Source organism: Macrobrachium rosenbergii, chromosome 48, assembly GCF_040412425.1.
Source record: "Macrobrachium rosenbergii isolate ZJJX-2024 chromosome 48, ASM4041242v1, whole genome shotgun sequence".
In the NCBI taxonomy this organism is placed as follows: domain Eukaryota; kingdom Metazoa; phylum Arthropoda; class Malacostraca; order Decapoda; family Palaemonidae; genus Macrobrachium; species Macrobrachium rosenbergii.
Genome location: NC_089788.1, coordinates 62,397,210 through 62,418,723, shown reverse-complemented (window position 1 = coordinate 62,418,723; position 21,514 = coordinate 62,397,210). Strand labels below are relative to the sequence as shown.

The window sequence follows — 21,514 nt, the reverse complement described above, 5'->3', positions numbered from 1 at the left end:
ACTGTCCGGAGGCAGGATTGGACTATTTTGTCAGGACGGAAAAGCCCGAAAACTCAGAGTTCGATCTTCATTCCCAAATAAAGAATCGACTGAGTCGGGACTAGCTGAGATTTGTCTAAGTTGATTAAAAGACCAACTCTTGGGCCAGGAGAAGTGTCTTCTGAAGATCCTCAGTGCATCATTCTTGAGGGGGAGTGTAAGAGCCAATCATCTAGATATAGACAAATGTTGATCCCCGTGAGATGGAGCCACTTCGCTGGGGGAGCGAGAACCCGGGTAAAAACTTGAGAGGCTGCAGAGAGGCCGAAGCACAGAGCCCGAAATTGGAAGACTGCCCTGGAACACAAGCCTTACATACTTCCTGGAGTCTGGACGTACTAGTACATGGAAGTATGCTCCTGCATGACTATAGTCGCCATCCAGTCCCCCTGGCGGATAGCAGACAGGACTGAATGACTGGTTTCTATCATGAATTTTGTGGTTTGTACAAAGAAATTCAGGGAGCTGATGTCCAAGACTGCTCTCCAACCCCCTGATGATTTGGGGACATCAAATAGGCAGTTGTAAAACCCATCCATGCTTGTGTCTTCGACCACCCCTGCAGCTCTCTTCCTGAGCAGGGACAAGACCTCTCCAAGCCTATGGCGTAGACTGTCAAGTTGATGGGAGAGGACACTATGGGAGGTTTCTCCCTGGATGGGACCCATGGCTCGACATTTTTCTTCCCACTTGCTCCAAAAGTGTAGAAGCCTGGCTCCCACCAGAACACGAAGGACAGGATCCTCACTTGCGAGAAGGCGGCTTGACTGACATTTTCCTAGTTGGCTGAACTGACCAAATATTCATACATGGGTGGGACTGGAACCTAGCTCTACCGCCTCAAAACGGCTGCTGCTGCAGCGGGGAGACTGTTCTAGATGCAAGAGACCATCAGAACACGTCCTGTCTCCCTAGGATGCTTGGAAGACTGTGCCAGTAGATCCTGCATGGATTTCTTTTGTAACTCCGCTGTTACGCACTCTACGGTGGCACGGGGAAACAGACTACAGCGGTCTAAGGGCGCAAAAAGGAGAGCCGACCTTTGGGAGGGAGTGACCCCTTTTGTGGTGAAAGAGCACCACTATTCTCTCTTCTTGAGGACTCCCACTGCAGATAAGGCAGCCAGCTATTGGGAACCATCCCTAATTGCCTTATCTACGCAGGAGAGAACTCCTAGTCAGTCTGCAGAGAAGTTATCCTGAAGGGTGGCACAGTCCTCAATTTTCTTCACTAAGGCACCCACGGTCCAATCGAGGAAGCTGAAGGTTTTGAACACTTTAAGAATGTCTCTCACCAAGTGGTCCAGTTCCAATGAAGTGAATAAAATCTTGGTGGAGGAGAATGCTGATCTACGTGCCAAATCGATCAGGCTAGAGAGGTCCCCTTGGGAGGAGGCAGAAATTCCCAAAGGAAGAGCTTTCCCAGTGACATAAGTACCTCCTTTTCGACAGACGAGGCGGAGGGGCACAAAATACAGCTTCGCCCAGATCCCTCTTTTCTGTCAGCCAACTCTTGATACCTGACAGGGCTTTCTTCGATGAGGAAGAAAGTACCATCTTGGGCAGCCTGGAGGATTCCACAGGCTGTCTCATCATGAATGCCGAACTCGGAGATGACGGGGTCTCTGGGGAAAAGAAAGTTGGGTAGCAAAACAGGAATTATTTTAATAGAGAAGCATATGCTGAAGAAGGCTATTCCTCTTCAACGTCGTCGTCTTCAGATAAAATAAGTGAAGTGCCTAAGTCCGCAGGCTCCTGAGTTGATGTCGCCTTCTGCAGTACATCCTGAATGCTGTCCAGGCGACGCTGGATGGGTTCCAATGAAGGATCCTGAACAGTATGCAAGCGCCGCGCCCGACTGGAGAGGTGGCATTTGGCGCCCTGCATGTGGTGCCAGGTGCCTGGTAGAAGCTGGTGCCAAGCTGGATGGTGAGTTGACACACACTGGAGTAAACACGTGCACAGGTGAATGCTCAAACACTGCATGCTTAAACACTACACTAACAGATCCCACTGGACGCTCGGATCCTCGGATCCCACTGGACGCTTGGATCCCTTGGATCCCACTGGATGCTTGGATCCCTTGGATCCCACTGGATGCTTGGATCCCTCAGATCCCACTGGATGCTTGGATCCCTCGGATCCCACTGGATGCTTGGTTCCCTCAGATCCCACTGGATGCTTGGATCCCTCAGATCCCACTGGACACTTGGATCCCACTGGACACTTGGATCCCTCAGATCTCACTGGGTGCTCAGCTCCCACCGAGTGGTCGGAACATTTCTCAGAAGCCTGTTTTGGCGCTACATACTGGCACTCTATCACTGAAACAGCAGGAGACAAATGACTGGGGTTGTCCCAAAAGCTACACAACGGTTCGGGACTAAGATCCTGATCTATGGTCTGTTTAAATTGAAGTGGGGAAGCGCGCTCAGTGGCAGATACGGGCCTTTTCAGTGGCCTAAATGCACTCGTATAGTGCCAACTGCGCCCCTTACTCATACTGGAATCCAAATCACTGGATGATAGGGCATGCAATCCAAGTTGGACGCCTTTCCAGCGGCTGTCCACTAAGTTCTGGGATCCATGTAAAACAGGCTTGACCAAGGGGGCAACTACCCGTGAGCAAACCTCACTGGCCTCGCTTGGACTTACAGTCTGCCTGCTCCCAGGTTTTGGGGAGTTTGACAGGGACTTTTGCCTACGAGAGTCGGTGGGACGAGTAGTCACCTCCTCCACTGACACTACACTTGCACTATGATCACTGGCACTCATTTTGTCCATCAGACCTCTTACTGAAACCCCAATTTGAGCTACAGTATCAACTAAAAGACTAATGATCTATCCTGGCTTCCAGACTGGCAATGGCATTGGGTTCGGAAGGTTGGGAGCTAGGTAACGGAGTTGCTGGAAAAGCCGCAGGGCTGGCGATGGGGGAAAAACCAGTCACAGGAGTAGAAGCAGCAGATATCTTAGGAGAATCCTGGCCAGTAGATCCCTTAGCTTCGGCTCTAGCAGCCGCCTTCCTCTGTCTATTTTTCTCACACTTGTTCAAGTACAGGCAGTCCCCGGTTAACGGTGGGCTTGGTTAACAGTGATCCGGTTTTATGGCGCTTGTCTAGCGACGAAAATCAGCAATTTTCGTCACCAAAAATCACCAATTTCCGCTTATCGGCACCGATAATTGGATATTGGCACCGATAACCGAAAAGATAACCCACGAAAATCGCCGATTTTCGGTTATCATCACACCCTCAGAAATGGAACCCCGCCGATAACCGGGGACTGCCTGTACAGTAATTAGTCAAAGTCTTCCACCTCCCCTGATCCAGTCCCTACATTTGTCACAAGTAAGATCAGAAAAGCAAATTTGCCCTCTACAATTGTCATATTTACTTCACCCTATGTCATACTTATTTATACTACTCGTGGCTTTATATGTCAATTGTCCTGGCTTACATTCGGAGGCTACCATTCATTTTAGGACAATTAACTCAGACTAGCCTATACATATCGACTCAATCCTGGGCATAGGCTAAACAAGTGTAACACACCGGCCTAGGTTAATAAACCCCCGGGCTACTCTTAGCTTGGACTGGTACTTGACGTCGTAGACAGACGAATCTTCATTTTGTAGTTAGGGTTGAGGGAAACGCAGACTCCCGCGGGTTGTTTAATGCTTCTTAGTAGGTTACATGGTGTAAACAACTTATTCCTAATGTTCCTTCCATAGCTTTGAGAACTGGTTCTTACATAGGTACTTATACTGGTTCTTGTACAGATACCCTATACTGGTTCATGTAATACGAATGCCCTAGACTGGTTCCCCGTAATACAAAAAGTTCATTTAGGACAACCATCTTGTGCCAAACAGTATGCAGTCCTTAGCCTAGGCTATGCTGTGCTCATGCCTAACTTAACTGTTACATTACACAGTTAGCCTGGCTTTTCATGCATAAGAGGTGTAATTGAAGTCAAGAACTGATATATATTCATAAAATTATGGAAGAATATCACACATCTTAGCCTACGGTTGGTGGCACTGCAACCACATGCAAGCTCATCATGTTGCAACTTACGTAACATTACCATAACAACTCTCGGTAATTTGCCGTTACATTAAGGCAAAGATACACAAGAACACTATTATGTGTTATGGCAACATGTACAACATAAACTAAGATATGTGCATACCTTTTACAAGGGAGAAACACGGCATTTCAAATGAAAATAAGGGGGACTACATCCCTTTCCCCTCTGAAGTCGCCAAACACGTCTTGAACAGTGCGAGTTGAGCTTATGCAACTACGCACTTGGTTGAATCTACGCACTTGCGTACGCACACTCGATCATAGACAATCTCAATTTCGAGTGGTTAAGTCAACTTATTGATAAGATGAAAACCAATTCGTTTTTCCAGTCCACCAATTATGAAGGGTATTGTCATTAATTCAAAAGAAGGATTTCCATCATTACACAATGACAATAAATGGTATGGGCATTGTATCTGACTGATGTAAGTCTGGTACTGCAGCCACTGCTGCAAAACTGGACACTAGAAGAGCTAGAGTCAGATATAATAATGTAATAGTCACTTTGGGTAAAGTCAACTAAAGCTAATATAATTAGAGCAAATGCTACCAAAGCAAAGAATACTTCACCAAAGGTGGCGAGAGCTACAACAATCCAGCGAAACAAAATCCAAACAAAAGCTGCTGAAACAACCAATGATCAGTCGCTGAGTGGCAGAAACAAACTGAGCTCTTCTGCTGTGTTGTAACTATCCTTCCCCGAAAGTGGGCAAGGTCGAGTTACCTACACCGAAACAATAGAACGCTACTGCAAACTTCAAATTTAAGCTGCCACGATAATTAGAAACTAATACATGTAGCTATGTAGTTACTGGGTAAATTACTTATATAAAAATTAAAGATACTGTATTAAGTATCAAACAGAAAAAACCATTCCCATCTTCTTTTATGACTAGTTCCTCACTAGAAGCCCTACCCTTCATCCCTACACTGGAACAAAACTAACTTTCTGGTAACACAGGTATTATATATTATGCAACCTGCCCATACTGGTCAAACTTTAAGGTTGGCCAATTTAAGAAAAAACACATCAATGGAAACCGGAAGATACAGGAATACACATGGTGTAAGAAAAAAAATTATACAAAAATTTCCCTACCTTCCACGGGAAGTTGAAAGTGACTATTTACAACTCGGTCTGGGACCTCTTTTACAAAACACTCGTAAATTTTACCAAGTTATACATGTTTTTTCCAATTATTTATTTTATTTTGTAAAATTATAATTACAGCACACACACTATCTTAACAGATAAGAACTAAAATCGGTAACAAATCCTGAGTATATTTGTTGTAAAATATTTATGTAAATTTACTGAGAAGGGGAGATGCAGTAACCTTTAAGGAGGTATACATGTTCTTTCTGATATTTCTTTGCACTTTTCTTGGCAAAATTACAACTGTAACTGACATCATATCATAAAAGATAAGAACTGAAACTAACAGCAATCCCTGGGTATATTTATGAGCAAATAAATAAAAAGACGTCATGGGAGAGAGAGGAGCAAGACATCCCCCCCATCAAGTCAAGAACAATACTTTCCTCCCTGAGACACCCACTGATTGAGCTGAGCTGAATTCTAGTTGCCACCATTCATTTATGGGCCACTGAAGTGATGGAAACTTTCACCCTCAATACAGCCAAATCGTATGGTGCGTAATATTGATACTCCTCAGAGGGATCTGTCCACCACCCAAAACCTGTTTTAGATCCTCTCATGAGGGGATCTGTCCACTAAGGGTTAAGGCTTGTTACAGACTATTACATACTGTAGAACCATAATAAAATCTGCCACAGTACCCCTCTATACTTTTACATTTGCCAAGCTGCTATTGTATAACGACCCAATGAGGAGCAAAATACTTTTATAAACTGATGTGGAAATCAACACAATATGTTGGGGTATTAATCTATTTCTATTGTAAAAGAGATTGTGCATAATTATATTCACTCAAAAGGGGGGGGTCTGAATTTAATTCTATCAACTGCGTCTCTGGTGGGCTGAAAAGTTTGTTAAAACTCGTTGGTACGCAGCATGCCAAAGTAAACCCTCTGGTACAGGACTGTGTACGTAACAGTGTTCCAACTTCTTTTATGCCTTGTGAGTCAGGTGGTGACCTTGGTTTTCACCAGAGTTTCCTGGGTTCTGTCCATCAGTAGAAATTTAATAACTGTATACTATGTCCAGTCTATTGGCCTGGGACATTCTCATTTTTGCTTTAAAAAAAAAAAAATGCAATAAGTATGCTGGAATTTTAAATGACTACAAATAAAATTGGAGGAGCTTCTACTAAGTAATGCTTGACAAAGGGAGCTTAGCCCATAAGTTGAAATGTTTCTGCTTAAAATAATGATTAAAAAAAAAAATCTTTAAGCTGATCAAGCTTTATTCCAGAGTATTTCAAAATACCTCTTAAAAACACAAATGTTCACTCAGTATTAAAAGCATGAAAAATATTCAATCAAAATTAAAACTAATGGCTAATGAACATGGTTTTAAAAACTTAAAATTCACACATTCACACCTTGTAAACATAATTTTTGATAACTTTTACAGAGGTTGGCCTTCAAAAGGATCAACTCCAAACTCCTCTTGCAACTGTCTGTGAAGCATTCTCTTATACCTTGGACTGAAGTTGTATTCTAGTTGCAGGTAAATTATCCACAGTTTTTGCTTCATTGCTGGACATCCATACAGGGTATTAATTACACTGTTCCACATGACCTGGAAAAGCAGTAGACCTAGTGTACTCCCCAATTTAATAGAACAGTGTGCTGTCTCACTGGGAGGTGTGAATAAAATGTAGTTTGAGTCTGGGTAGTCCTTAAGGAATTTAAGTTGCCTCTTCAAGGCTGGACTTTGATTGTCATCTTTTTTATGCAACCAGGTCTTCTCACTGCTTTCTCTACAGAATTTTTTGAATCCCTCTCCTATGTTACTGCTACTGGTATCCCCACCAAGTATGATGCCTTGTTTTTTGCTTGGAGTTTTCTTTAACCGCTTCTCATTTTCCCTTCTTTCCATTTCTTCAGAAGTCTGCTTCACCACCTTTTTCCATGAGCGCTTGATTTGCTCAAAGTCAGTGTTTGCCCAATCTCCTCCTTCACCCTGCACAGCAAGGAGCATCTCTTTCCGGCCCAAATCTGGTCGTTCAAGTTTCAGACGGACCATCAATGCACAAAGATCTCCAACATGTTTGGGCTCAATAGAAGACATTTTTGATGGACCTGGAACTATGAATTAAGATTGGCCTTCAAAATCTGTAGCTACCTGAAATACAGGAGAGAATACCTACGGTCACTTTCAGTCTTATATCAGCTCTTCAAAGTTTCAGCACAGGCTATATATAAAACTTAAACTCAAGTTCTTTTTCTCAAAAATATCTTATAATGTCTTGAATAAGCACCATTTGTGGCCCAATAACTCAGTAAATGAAGTTAAGACTGAAAAATCCTTCCATGAAAATCACCACAATTCCTTATTCCAAAACTGAAGACCAATGTTGGCACATCCCATCCTAACATACTAATACAGTACCATCCTGTTTGTTTAAATATTAAGGAGATAAAATATACTTCCAATAAAATTCTGAAAACCTCAACCTTAATCTACCGGAAAAGTGTTAAGTCAATGACTCTTGTGCTAAGGAAAGCATAATATTAAAGCAAAACCAGATAGCAGTGAAAAAAAGTAGGTTACTCTTTCATACAGAGCTACAAGGATATCAAGAGACAGTCGTGGATATGAGGAGATCAAAAGCCATTTGTAACTTCTGGATTATTTTAAATTTTTTTGACATAAATTATCTATAGGTTCTTCAGATTAACCTTAAACTGTGATCTCCAATGCATCTTCATTTCATATGTCTTCTAAACATTCCATGGCAGAAGCTGCCTCCACAGATTCCATGCAACTTTCATCTATGGAATTTGCTTTTGTCCTGAAAATTTTTTTCCAAAATGCATATAAAAATATTTTCTGAATACTGTATACTTAATGTTCTTAAGATTAGCGCTGTACTAAAAGATGAAATCCCATCTGTTAAAATGATATTTTCATAATAAAATTAAGTTTCATAAATACTTACCAAGTAATTACATAGCTAAGGTTTCTACTTGTGCGGCAGCCTTTTTTTTTCAATTTGCAGTAGCACTTCTATTATTTTTCATGTAGGTGACAGGCTCTGCCCACTATTGGAGCACTTGGGGAAACCATTTGGTTAGTTCAATGGGGAGGAGGGTGGGCTCCGATTCTGTAATCACTTGGTAAGTATATATGAAATTTAATTTTATTATGAAAATATCATTTTCATATAAGTAACTTATCAAGTAATTACATAGCTGAATCCCACATTAAAGCACGGTAATGACCCTGAAATAGAAAATTTTTGGCCAGCACTGATACAATGCTTGTTGTTTCCGTACCTGGTATGAGAGCTATTGCACATGAATACTGCCTCTGGTTGCTCATCTTAACCTGTAGTGGCGTGGCAGTGGTCACCTCTACTTCAGTACAAGCTTTGCAGCAGAGGATAGGCCTGATGGATAGTAAAGCATACAAAAGTGCCCTTGTCTTGGGGCGCAGTACCAAATTGAAAACAACCAGACAACGCTGTCACCTACTCTGAAAACGCCACAACCCATCCATTAAGACTGGTGGGTACTCCAGGTGCACTGTAACTGCAGGCTCCCCAACAACTCACCATACACCAAGGAGATAGAACTGTAGGAGAAAAAGAGTGCTTCCCATGAATCCTCTCCCAATACCATGCCAGCCATGGATAATGGCCCCAAGGTACTGCAATTATCAAACACAGTTTCCACCTCCTTTAAAGTGTGATGCGAAAATAGACTTGCACTTCCCGTAGGTTGACAGGAGAATGGAAGACAGGGACATATTGTGCCTGAAAGCTAAAGAGGTAGCTACTGCCCTGATGACGAGTAAGAGGACGTGACAGGTTCTTAACTGAACACCAGAGGTTACTGGATGGACCTCTAACAGGGTAAAATACAGGCAGTCCCTGGTTTACGACGGGGGTTCTGTTTTTCTGCAGTGTCATAAACCAAAAATCATCATACACCGAAAAGTCGTTGAAAATCGTCAAAAATCCTAAGAAAACCTTACTTTTAATGCTTTGGGTGTATTGAAAACGATGTAAACTGCATTTTTATTGAGTTTTTCATATAAAAACATCCAAATTTTTTATTATTCTGCCGTTTTGGAGCCATATTTCTTCCGTCGGATCAGCATACGACACGTCGTAACCCCGGAACATGCGTTGTAAACCGGGAAATAATTTCTGATGAATATACTTGAAAAGCGTCGTAACCTTGGAACGTCGTAAGCCGGACCCGTCGTAAACCGGGGACTGCCTGTACAGTACTCTCTCTTCTTCCTCAGAGCCAAGGATGTCCATTAAATTCTTAATGGTAAAAGAACAAGGCCAGGACTTGGACGGGTCCTCGTTCTTGGAGAAAAATAAAAAAAAACCTAGGGTAAAGGAGCAAACTGTGTCACCTTGGGAAAACTACCTTTTATCGGTGGCTTGAATCTCACTAATGTTTAGTGGTAGCTAAAGAAACGAGTAATACTGTAGTGGAGAAGCGGAATGAAGCCGTTCATAGGACCTGTTAGTCACTTCAATACTACGTTCAGGTTCCAAGAGACCAGATCGTCCTTCGTCTGCTTGGATGTATAAAAGGACTTGATGAGGTCGTTAAGATCTGAGTTTGATGAAAGATCCAGGTCTATGTTTAAAAACAGCTAAGCACAGCTCGATACCCTTGGTGGTGAAGACAAATTTCTAGAGCTCCTCAGATATAAGAGGAAATCAGTAATCTGAGTTATAGACGTCTCAGAAGAGGAGACATTATGGTTGATGGACCACTGATGGAAGACTACCCACTTAGCCTGGCAGACAAGGCTAGAAGAGTTATGCCTGCAATGTGCAATAGGCTCTGCAGCTCCCCTTGAAAAACCTTTTGCTCTGACAAGCTTGCAGACAGTCTGAAGCCTGTCTTCTGAAGTGGGGCTGTTTGAGTAAATGCAGTTTTTGATGAAGTCTTGGGAAATCCACCAATAACCATAGATGGTCTGGGAACCACTCCTTCAGGGGCAAAATGGGGCTATGAGGGTTATAGTTACATTCTAATGTTGGTCTGCCAGAAAGTTTCCAAAAACCAGGATCCAGGGTCCATTCGGTGGGAAGGACCTGCTTCTGATGGTTCAGCTCGTCCGCCAAGACATTTAATTTCCCCTGGATAAATCGGGTGACCAGTGTCACTCGATTTTGATCCGTCCACAAGAGTAGATCTCTTGCTGCCTGGCAGGGAGAGGAGTGAGTGCTGCCTTTTCTCTGGAGATAGGGTAAAGCCATGTAATTGTCCGCGTGCACTACTACTGTCTTCTTGTGGACAATGTTCGAGAAATACTGAAGGCCTAAATGAACTGCCTTCATATCTGACATTTATATGTAGACTTTGTTGCTCTGGGGTCCATATACCGGATACCTCCTGATTCCCCAGTAGGGCTCCCTCAGCCTAAGTCTGAGGCATCTGAATACAAGTCTAGGTCGGGGCTCAGAGGTTGAAGGGACTTCCCTTCTGATATTCTTTCTTCGGACAGCCACCATTGCAGGTCTGATTTGATCTCCAGGGTGATTGAAAACACGTAGGAGTCCAGTTGTGTTTTCCTGCCCCAGTTGGCCTTTAGAAAGAATTGGAGAACTCTCATGTGCAATCTGCCCAGCTTGATAAATGACCCGATGGATGCTAGAGTCCCCAGAAGGCTCATCCACTGCCGAGCCGAGCAGAACAGAAGCGATATAAAGCTGCAGACTGTCTGAAGGCAGCTGGAAATTCTCATGGGAGATGGAAAAACCAGAAAAGTCAGAATTCAGTCATCTCTAAATGGAGAATCTCTTGCGACGGGGTCAACTGGGACTTGTGGGGAGTCATGAGAAGACCCAGTTCCTCGGTGAGGAGAAGAATCTTGTGCATGTCCTTCATACACTTTTCCTTTGATGGGGGTCGAAGCTGCCAGTTGTCCAGATACAGACTGAAATTTATCCCTTTAAGATGGAGCCATTTTGCGAGGACTCGAAGCAAAGGGCCTGAAACTGAAATATTTCGTCCTGAAAGACGAACTTTAGATACTTCCTGGAGTCTGGATGGATCGGGATGTGGCAGTATGTGTCCTGCATATCCAAGGTTATCATCCTGTCATCCAGGTGAATGAATGAGAGAACTGAATGGTTTATCTTGTCTCCATCTTGAATTTCATCTCCAGGACAAAGTGACCAAGGGCACTTACATCTAGGATTGGCCTCCGGCTCCCCGAAGCTTTCAGAACCACAAAGAGATGGTTGTAGAAACCCTCTGTGTTGGTGTTCTTGACTTGCTCTATGGGCCTCTTTTGGATGAGGAAGGACACCTCCTCCAAAAGGGCCAAATATCTCTCTGAGCCTTTCGAGTAAGCTGGCAACGTGATGGGAGCTCTCCAGGAATGGGATAACGAGCCCTCCTTTAGAACCTTGATGACCCATAACTCTGCTCCTCTGATCATCCATTTCTCCCTAAACTGTAGAAGTCTGGCTTCTACTGGTGTATGAAGGACTTCCATCTCACTTTTTGGGCAGTGTCTTGGGTGGGCCCTTTTTGGTGGACCTCGTTGTGAAATGGACATAGAGGCGGGTCCTAGACTGCGATCTGGGCCTACTTCCACAAAAGGGCTGCTGCTGGAGTGGAGAGGTTATCTTAGGAGCAAAAGAAGTCGAATCCTTGGGATGCTTGGAGGCCTGTGATAGCAAATCCTGCATGGACTTCCCTTCCAAATCAGATGTAATCTGCCTAACTGTGTCCTGAGAGAAGAGGTGGTGATGGTCCAGAGGCGAAAACAATAGGGCTGACTTCTGTGTCTGACTGACTCCTTTAGTGGTAAAGGAGCACCAGAGCTCTCTCTTCTCCAGGACACTAAGCGAAAAGAGAGGGGAAAGCTCGAGAGCCACCCTTATTGGCCTTGTTTGTGCATAACAGGACTCCCAGCCATTCCAAGGCGATATCGGACAAAAAAAACTTGACAGTCTTCATTCTTCTTGGCCAGTGTCCCTACTGTCCAATCGAGAAAACTAAATATTTCAAACACCTTGAACAAATCTTTGACAAGGAGTCTAGTTCCGCTAACAAAAACATACTCTTCGCAGACGAAAACGCATAATGTTGAGATGAGTTGATGAGACCAGGGTAGTCCCCTTGGGAGGAGGCAGCGACTCCCAAAGGAGCTTCCCCGGTGACGTAAGACATATCTCCTTCGAACACAGTGCGAGGAGGAAAAGCGAAGAAAGCTTTTCCTTGCTCCCTTTTAGCTGAAAGCTAATCTTCAATTCCTTAGGAGCCTTCTTGGAAGACGAAGAAAGCACCATCTTGGGGAGCCCAATCCTGTCATCCAGATGAGACCTCACCAAAAAGGTTGAGAGAGGCGAGACTGGGGCAGCTGGGGCAAAAATGGTAGGAAAATTCACCAACAAACACACAGTGCAGAAGAGCTGCATATGACGAGGGAGGAGCAGGCTCTTGATCGCCTTCCTCCTTTGCTGAGGAGACTGGGGACAGGGTAGCCTCAAGAGAAGTCTTGGAAGCAGGAGGAGCTTTCTTTAGAAAGCTCATACCCTCAGCCAACCACTGCTTAATGGGAACCAATGAAGGTTCGTCTTGAACTACATGTGAATGTGACAGAAGAGAAGCAATACATCTGGGAGCGGATGCTTGGCGCTCAGAGGAGGGTGACGGGTACTGAAGAGTTGGTGCTGGATGATCAGGAACTGGTGTCGGGCGCTCGGGTGGCACCGGGCACTCGAGAGGAGACAGATGTTTGGATGCTGATGTGGGGCTCCAGACAGAGTTAGCTGGGCACTTAGGAGGCCTAGGAGTAATGCTTAGGTAACCAGACACTTTATTGAGTGGATGAATGAAATGGCTGGCTCTACCATCAAGAAATACCTTGATGACAAACAACTGCCTTTGAAGGCCCTTCTTGTGATGGACAATGCTTCTGCTATCCTCCAGGCTTGGAAGTTGAGTTGCTGTGGGAGAGTTTAAATTGAAAATGGTTAAGTTCTTGACCCCTAACACCAATCCTCTCACCCAGCCCATGTACCAGCAGGTCATCTCTTGTTTTAAGAAACTCTGGCCCAAAGTATTATTCCAGAGGTGCTCTAAAATGGTTTCTGATAGAGAGCTGACCTTAAGAGAATTCTGGAAGAACCACTTTAACAACCTCCACTGCATATGCCTTCCATGTGGAAGGAATAGGATGATGGATCGGGGAAGGGACAGAAGAGTCCACAGCGTAACTGCACGAAGGCTGTGAGCTAAGACTGGCCTTCTTAGACTGCTTAACAGGAAGCGGATCATAACGGCGACCAACCTCATCTGAATGGCGCTTTAGAGGACGTGATGAATCTAGGAATCGCTTGTGGTGAGCCTCCTGTCCGCACTGAAATCGTCAAAACTAGAAAACAACTGGTGGACATCCAGAGATGCCTTTCCAATGGCTTTCTGTTGATACCTGGGATCGAGCAACAGGCTCGACTGAGGGGGGGACTGCCTGTGGCAAACCCCATCAGCCTCCCTTGGACTTCCAGTGTCTCTTTTCCCTGGTTCAGGGGAGTCTGACAGAGACCACATTGTCCTTAAGGACTTTCAGTGACTCTCCCACTTCTGCTACTGTACTAACTACAAGACCTATCTTCTTATCAAACCTAGATTCGAGGCTGGCAATGGCATTAGGGTCAGAAGCAAGGGAGCCAGGCATGGGAGTAAGTGGATGAATAGTAGGAGGGCCAGTATTAGGAGAAAAAGTGGGAATAGGAGTAGAAGGAATAGCAGGACTAGCTTCTAAACTAGGTTTAGGAGTGGTTTCTAGGCTAAGCGATCGTTTCTCGGCTCTATAAACTGCTTTCCTCTTCCTATCCATTTCTAACATCCAAGCGAGATCTAAGCACTTGCCACTGCTTCTCATCCCGATCAGAACATTCATTACATTTTTTCTCCTTACTGCATTCTTGCCCCCTATAATTACTACAAATCAATTGTGGTTCGTAACATGATTTAGTCAATCTAGTTTTGCATTCTTCACTGCAACAGAGAAAACTAAGAGCTAGAATCTGACATAAATCTATAAAACTAGACTCCTGATCCAAAAATACTAATGAGCTGACAAAAGCTCTGAGAGCTGCCAAAATAAAGTGATTCACCGAAGTCCAGTGAAGACAACCGAAAAGCAAGAGAAAAGTTGCTGCAATGGCATCAATGTATGATGAGCCGCGGCAGAAACACAATTGATCTAACCAGGTGGTTGTTTCCGAGTGCTCCAACAAGGGGTGGAGCCTGTCACCTACACAAAAGACAATAGAAACTCTACCGTGAATTTTTAAAAAAAGGCTGCCATGAAAGTAGAAACCTTAGTTATGTAATTACTTGGTAAGTTACTTATATGAAATCACCAAACTCACACCAGCCTCCCCATTTTATTTTCTCAAAGATTTGGACAAATGAGGTACATAACAGAAATTGTTTAAGAGAGGTCCTGAGTCCTTGGGTGAAGCTTAGGGGCTACACCATTTCCTGCTTTCTGACAAAATAATTAACAGCATTTTATGACGAGCTAATTTTCAATAAAAAGAATTGAGCTACTCCTCTGTTAAGTTTCACAAGACCTCTGAAAATCTTCAGAGCAAGTTTCAAGACTTGCAATATGATGGAAATGACCAAGTACTGTATCCTTAGACTTCAGTAACAACATAACTGGAAGTGACTGCAGATTGTAACCTAATGCAGCAGTTATACCAACTACTTTGCATCCAATAGGCTCTTTCAGAAGCTCTAGTTACCAGTACATTCATTCCAAATTAAGCAGCCTTATGCTGGCACTAAACCTTGCTCTAGGGCAGCCTGTAATGCTTTTACCAGTTATAGAAAATGCTTTCCTACCACTACTAGACAAAATCTTCCTTGTTCTTATTTGAGTGCTAAGTAACTGTACTGTACATTAGTCATCATGGCTCCTAAGGCGACTTGAGATGGCAGCAAGGCAGAGAAAACCTATGGAGATTCAACAGGAAATAGAAAAATTTAAGTGTTGTATAAGTAGATGATTTGGCAAAGGAGTATATGGTGGTCAAACAAACAATTTCTATTATGATGGAGAGAACATCAAACATATTAAAGTTGCTGAGGGTGTGAAATCCATTACAACAAATGAAGGGGTTGAAAAATGATGAAATGTGTTTAAACAAAAAGCAGTTGGCCAATGATAGTGTTTCAAGGCCATCTGAGGTGAAAAGGCAGCACAATTACATGCTGATCTCTTGAATGAGCACTGGAATGAGTGCTGATACATGGTATGCTCCAGAGTTCAAAGCCAGTCAAGGGTGTTTGGAGAAATTCAAGAGAAGTGGCATACAGTGTAGTAAGGCATGGGGAGGGTGCCAGTTCTGACAAAGATGCTGCCATATTTCTTGGCAGCATCTTTGTGACACAAGATACCTGCTTAGGAAGAAAATGCCAAACAGGACCTATCACCCAAGAGGAAAAGTCACTGCCAGGGCAGAAACCAATGAAGAACAGGCGAACTCTTTGCTCCATGGGAATGCAGTGGGGGGCCTAAAACTTAAGTCTGCTTGTCTACTACTCAGAAAACCCAAGGGTTAAAAAAAAAAAAATGAGGTGGAGGCCTAGGAGAGTAATGCTTAGGTAACCAGACACTTTACTGAGTGGATGAATGAAGTGGCTGGCTCTACCATCAAGAAATACTCGCCTTTGAAGGCCCTTCTTGTGATGGACAATGCTTCTGCTATCCTCCAGGCTTGGAGGTTGAGTTGCTGTGGGAGAGTTTAAATTCAAAAGGGTTAAGTTTTTGTCCGCTCACCCAGCCCATGTACCAGCAGGTCATCTCTTGTTTTAAGAAACTCTAGCCCAAAGTATTATTCCAGAGGTGCTCTAAAATGGTTTCTGATAGAGAGCTGACCCTAAGAGAATTCTGGAAGAATCACTTCAACAACCTCCACTGCATATGCCTTAGATATAAAGGCTAAAAGGATGTCTTTCACAGGACCATGAACTGCCTGAAAGAAATTGTGGCCAGACGCTGTAGAAAAAGGGACTTCAAGGTTTTTAGGCTAGCCTGTTCTGGAGGATGTCTCAGGGCAAGTCACTGGGCTTGGACATTAGTGATGATGTGAAGTTAGTAGAGGAACACAAAGTGGCTCTCACCACAGAATTGCATGACCTTCAGAGGGAGATGCAACAGACAACAGCTGCAGATTTTTCTTCAGGGGAAGTGGGAAGGGAGGAAGTTCCTAGTTCATTAATAAAAGAAATGTATGTGTACTGAAGGGAAGTAAAGTTTAACTGAAAAATATAATTGACAAAGCTAAAGCAAATTGTCTTATAAACCTGCTGAATGAATCTTATCACTCACTTCTGACCTTTGAAAGTACAGGCAAAAACCATCATCACTGGACTGAGCTTTATTGAGAAAGAAACACCGAGTCTAAAGAAGCAGCAGAAAGAGACAACAAGGAACAATCCCAGAAGCATAGTTGCTTGGTATTTTTATGGAAGGGAACTTCCCTTCCATACAATAATATCTATCCTCCTCTTGACCTTCCTCACCACCTTCCACATGGGCCATTAACTCACACAATTACTAATAAATGAGAAAAACTATGCAGTAATTTCATCTATCTACTTTTGTATAAAATCTGCATGCTAGTCTTGTTGAATTTGTGTTAAAATCCCTTATCTTGAATTTTTGGAGGTCTGGACCAGATTAATCTAATTCTAAATTACTTCTAGGATAAATCTGCTCTGTTTAAAGGCAAGATTTCCTACACTGCATTTGGAACTGACACCGTTCAAACACTCATTTAAACAAGCACAAGGCTCAAGTTTTGAAGCCAAATCCCATATGAATGTATTGATTACTTTTTTGCAATGACAAGCTGAGAATTTAAACCCATATCAATGATGAATACTATAATTTAAAAATTAACCACTGGAAAGCTTTCATATCCTTCATCCTGATAATGCTTATTTCATTTGTCTTAAGAGCAGCTAATTTCCTCAAATTTAGAAAAAAGCTCATTTCAATCATTTAATAATAATTATGGTAAGTACCTCTCTGGGCAACATCTTACCCTTTCAAAATGTCCTATTCTAAAGACTTGAAAAACTTGCTGTTAGGTTAGGATAAAAGACAAACATATTCTTTACTTTGGGTAGGGTGGCTTAAATGGTTCCAGCCTTTTGAACTAAAGGGTTTCAGTTTTCAAGGAGGAGGAATATACTTTAACTTTATCCCACCCTAATACCAAATTTAAATGAATGATGCAAGATCGGGCTGGAAATTTTAATAAGTGGTGTCTTGGGGATATACAGTACTGTACTGTACCAGGGATATACTGTACTGTACTGTCCACAGAAGTAACCATTCAGGAAATATTGTAATTTCACTCGCCTATTGGGCCGTTTTCATATTTATAAAGTTTGCAATTACTAGTTGAGTTATGCCACTGAGAAACTTGTAAAGGCCGAGGCTTCAGATCTGTATACCAACTTGCACAATATGAAATCTGTTATTTTTAGGCCAAAGATTCTTTACAGCTCTTTACTAGCCTACTATGGTTAAGTGATAAAAAATATGTTGCCGTTGTAATTAACATTTCCTCCCCCAAAGCCAATACCTCTTGACTGTGGTGTATAGTTCTCTACTGCAACAATAAATAATTTTCAACAAAATACCATCATCCCAAGGAAAAATAGGTAATTCTAAGCCGGCTGTCCGCGGTGAGCTAGACTGTGGCAATTGGCATTTTTCTATGTTATTTTACTTGCTTTGCAAGAATTTATACTAATATTTTGTCGCCTGGTTGTAACTAAACTGTGATAGACCTTTGAAGACTACACGACTTGAATTACCTAACGCAGGGTAGGTCTAAGCCGGCATTCCGCGGCCTGCCCCCCCACCTCCATATCTAATACGGCAAAATTGTAACCATTAAACACCTCTAGGGGTACGTTATGTTGGTATTTTTAGGGGTGTTTACTGGTTACAATTTTGCCGATTAGCTATGGAGGGGTGCGGGCTTGCCATGAATGCTGGCTTAGACCTACCCTGCGTTAGGCAATTCAAGTCGCGTAGTCTTCAAAGGTCAATGACAGCTTAGTTACAGCCGGCCGACATAATATTACTTTAAATTCTTGTAAAGCAAGTAAATAACATACAAAAACGTCAATTGCCATAGTCTAGCTCACCGCAGACAGCTGGCTTAGAATTACCGAAAAATATCCTTAAATACACGAATGGAAAACCAATTAAAAATTAAGGCAAAGCATACTGACTTAAAGTGAGGTAGCAGAAACATTCATGGCCCTTTAGGCCAACTTTCTGAACTGGCTTCCTTAATTGGGTTGGGTTTATCTTGCGCAATAGGCCTACTTGAACTAACCTAGCTCAGTATGTCTCTCATCATCCTGGTCATAAGCTAATGAACATACACACAGCCACCAATTCTTAATTGCAAACTCAACAAGCAAAATGTTGACCCATATTGAACTAGTCTAACCACACCTTTAAGACGGATCACACCAGACAATATGACTAACTTCACCCCTTGAAACATGGCCGACAGAAGTTGCTGATTCATTGCTTACACTGGGTAAAACAAAAATTTTGACTTCGGTATTAAACAGGCTTACCCGATACACACAAAACTTCAAAATGGTTTTTCATCCAAAAGGAAGCCACGTGTGAAACCCGACAATATTCCAAAACCTAGTTAAAATACTACCATTACGCACACATTTCTTTCATGGTAAGCTTCACTCACTGGTCCTACAAGTTCGGGATAGGCTAATTCATAACTGAGTGTAACATTACAAGTTTAGAAATTTGAATATTTCTGTAACAATTATGCTTCCATACACTAGTAAACTTGGTAAAACTTTAATTTTACTCACTTTCGAAAAACAAGCAAGAGCGGGTGGTCTTTGAAGATCCTTTTTGCTTTCTAAAACCACGTTTCTTTCCGCGAAGGAACTGCCACCTTTCCCGAATCACTCAACTCTTGACAACCGTAACAGTGACCTTATACTCCTGAACATACCAAAACTTATACTCCTGACCATACCATTCAAGACTGGCCAATCAGAGGGCTTGTTTTTATAAAGAAACGTTTTAATTAGTGGTACTCGTTACTGGGAGCTAAATGTTTCCTTCCATCTTAAAAACATAATTGCTCTTTTTAAGACAGTGTAATCGCAGTTCCACGTTGAGGTACTGCCCATAAAACCAACTTTGAACGACCGTACAAGGTGTATCTAGCGTTCCACATGTCCTTGATCAGTGTCCATGTTGCAGAAACAGTTTATCATAAAGAGTTAAAAGTTCTACTTGTCAGCACGGCTTCTACAGACGAAAATACTAACACGTCTTTATAAGCACTGTAGCTTAGTAAACAGATAATTCACAACACAAGTCATTATTTCTGTATTGTTTAAAGAATACAATATTCATATTTTTGAAATTTGCAAAAATCAGAATTCTATGTGAGATGGTTACAACGTTAAAGAAATTGAGAAAGGAGACATGCTAGACATTTAGTGACTTTATAAGTAAATATCTCGAACTTGAAATTTAATAGTTTGATTTTGAGCTATTTTCCTAACATTTCTATGAAAATCAAGGGGGAACATTGTTGAATAAATAAGAGGAAGTTTGTACAGAACACTCTGACACAACAGGGTTAAGTTCAAAGACGTTATTTAGCTGAGGTACATGGAATTTCCACACACTCTTTACCAACTAAATAACCTGTACCAGTAAAATAATTTGTACCAGTAAAATAACCTGTATCAGTAAAAGGTGTCTGGATAAGGATTTTTTTTCCGAAGATACAGATTTTTTTTTAAATTGACGTCCCTCGAATCGTCCTGTCACTGAAAAGTGGTTCATAAAGAAAAACAGTTTTCTCCACACTCCCTGTGGAAGGTATAAAAACAAAAATCAGTCCCATACCTAAATGGCATCAAAAAGATTTGTGGGAGTTTGGGGAGATACAATCCTTTTTACTTTTGTTTTACTCAAGTACTTTTTGGTCTACCGTCACCAGTTTACTGAAATAAGGTGGGTAAAGCCATTGCTGGCGTAGACACGATACCTTGTAAGGCCTGGACTAAATAATAAGTGGGGTTCACGGGAAAAAGCTATTCCCAGAAGAAAAACGAACACCAACAATCAGTAGCCTACGGTTCTCATATCAATCTCTTGCCATTTCATATTCACCTTAGTAGTATATACCAACCACATGATAGACTGGGATGCCTCTAAAATTATTCAAGGAAATGCGCGGCTTTTCATAGATTAGATATTTGAAGCTGCTTTACTAAAAGAATGAACAGCATGAATATATCCTACAGAAACTGAACAGTTACCAGTAGGCTATATTTTTTTTATCCTGTTTTAAAGATTAACAACCATCCAAGGGCTTAGCAGAAACCTCATGGATCCCCTATCCCGCAAATGCCTGCATTTGGACATCCTGAATTATAATTATTCCTACAAATAATGCTTCTGGGACAGGCAACCTCATCCAAAACATGAAGGATTTCTTCTGGCGCCATCCCCACTACAGGAAAATGGCGTAGGCCCATAAAAACACAACTTACCACTACAGTTCTTGTAATGAATACACCTATCATTACTAAGACCGCAGCTACTGCTTATTGTTGTTGATTTTGGTCGAGCTCCTGACATCATGAGTTCGCTTTTATATATATATATATATATATATATATATATATATATATATATATATATATATATATATATATATATATATATATAATGTGTGTGTGTGTGTGTTACGCTCGATGTGGATATTTACCGAATGTTCACATTAGGTAAGCAATTTGCACAATGTTTACAAATTGTCAACGTTAGGCAAATAAAAAAATCCCTGATCACATTATGCAGCTCAGTTTTGCCTGATGTGAATACGACTGCCTAAACATTGCCTAATGTTCACATTGTTAAAGATTATGTTAACATAAGTTACATATTAATGTCGATTTAGAGACAATTTTAGAAACTGCAATTTATTCGAATAAACAAACAAAATCAATAAGAGATCAATAGAAGTTCGAGCCGAGTCCAGTTACAAATTTGTGCATGCTCTGCCAGGGTGACAGCGCGAGTTGCGTTTAAGCCCCTTTCTTTCGCAGCTGCATCGTCCTGATGTACATTGAGTTGCACATTGACACTTAGTGTATCCATAGTGCTTAAATGAGACAGAAAAAAAAAGAAATGTGAATGTATAGATTAAACCC

General features: G+C 42.0%; 1 protein-coding gene across 5 annotated transcripts; it reads right to left on the bottom strand.

Annotated features, from left to right (window-relative positions):
• Positions 1–6,498: 6,498 nt before the first annotated feature.
• LOC136831462 (uncharacterized) lies at positions 6,499–19,969 on the bottom strand. 5 transcript variants are annotated; one of them, XR_010850889.1, is made up of 2 exons: positions 19,148–19,969; positions 6,499–7,400 (listed from the first exon to the last, which is right to left on the bottom strand). XR_010850889.1 is itself a non-coding variant. In XM_067091953.1 (2 exons), the coding sequence occupies exon 1, from the start codon at positions 13,556–13,558 to the stop codon at positions 12,569–12,571; it is 990 nt and encodes a 329-aa protein (XP_066948054.1). In that variant the 5' UTR covers positions 13,559–17,959; the 3' UTR covers positions 6,499–7,400; positions 7,958–12,568. The 5 variants fall into 5 exon arrangements, 1 of the variants encoding a protein (XP_066948054.1); XR_010850890.1 differs by lacking the exon at positions 19,148–19,969 and adding an exon at positions 18,887–19,137; XR_010850891.1 differs by lacking the exon at positions 19,148–19,969 and adding an exon at positions 18,989–19,137.
• Positions 19,970–21,514: the final 1,545 nt, after the last annotated feature.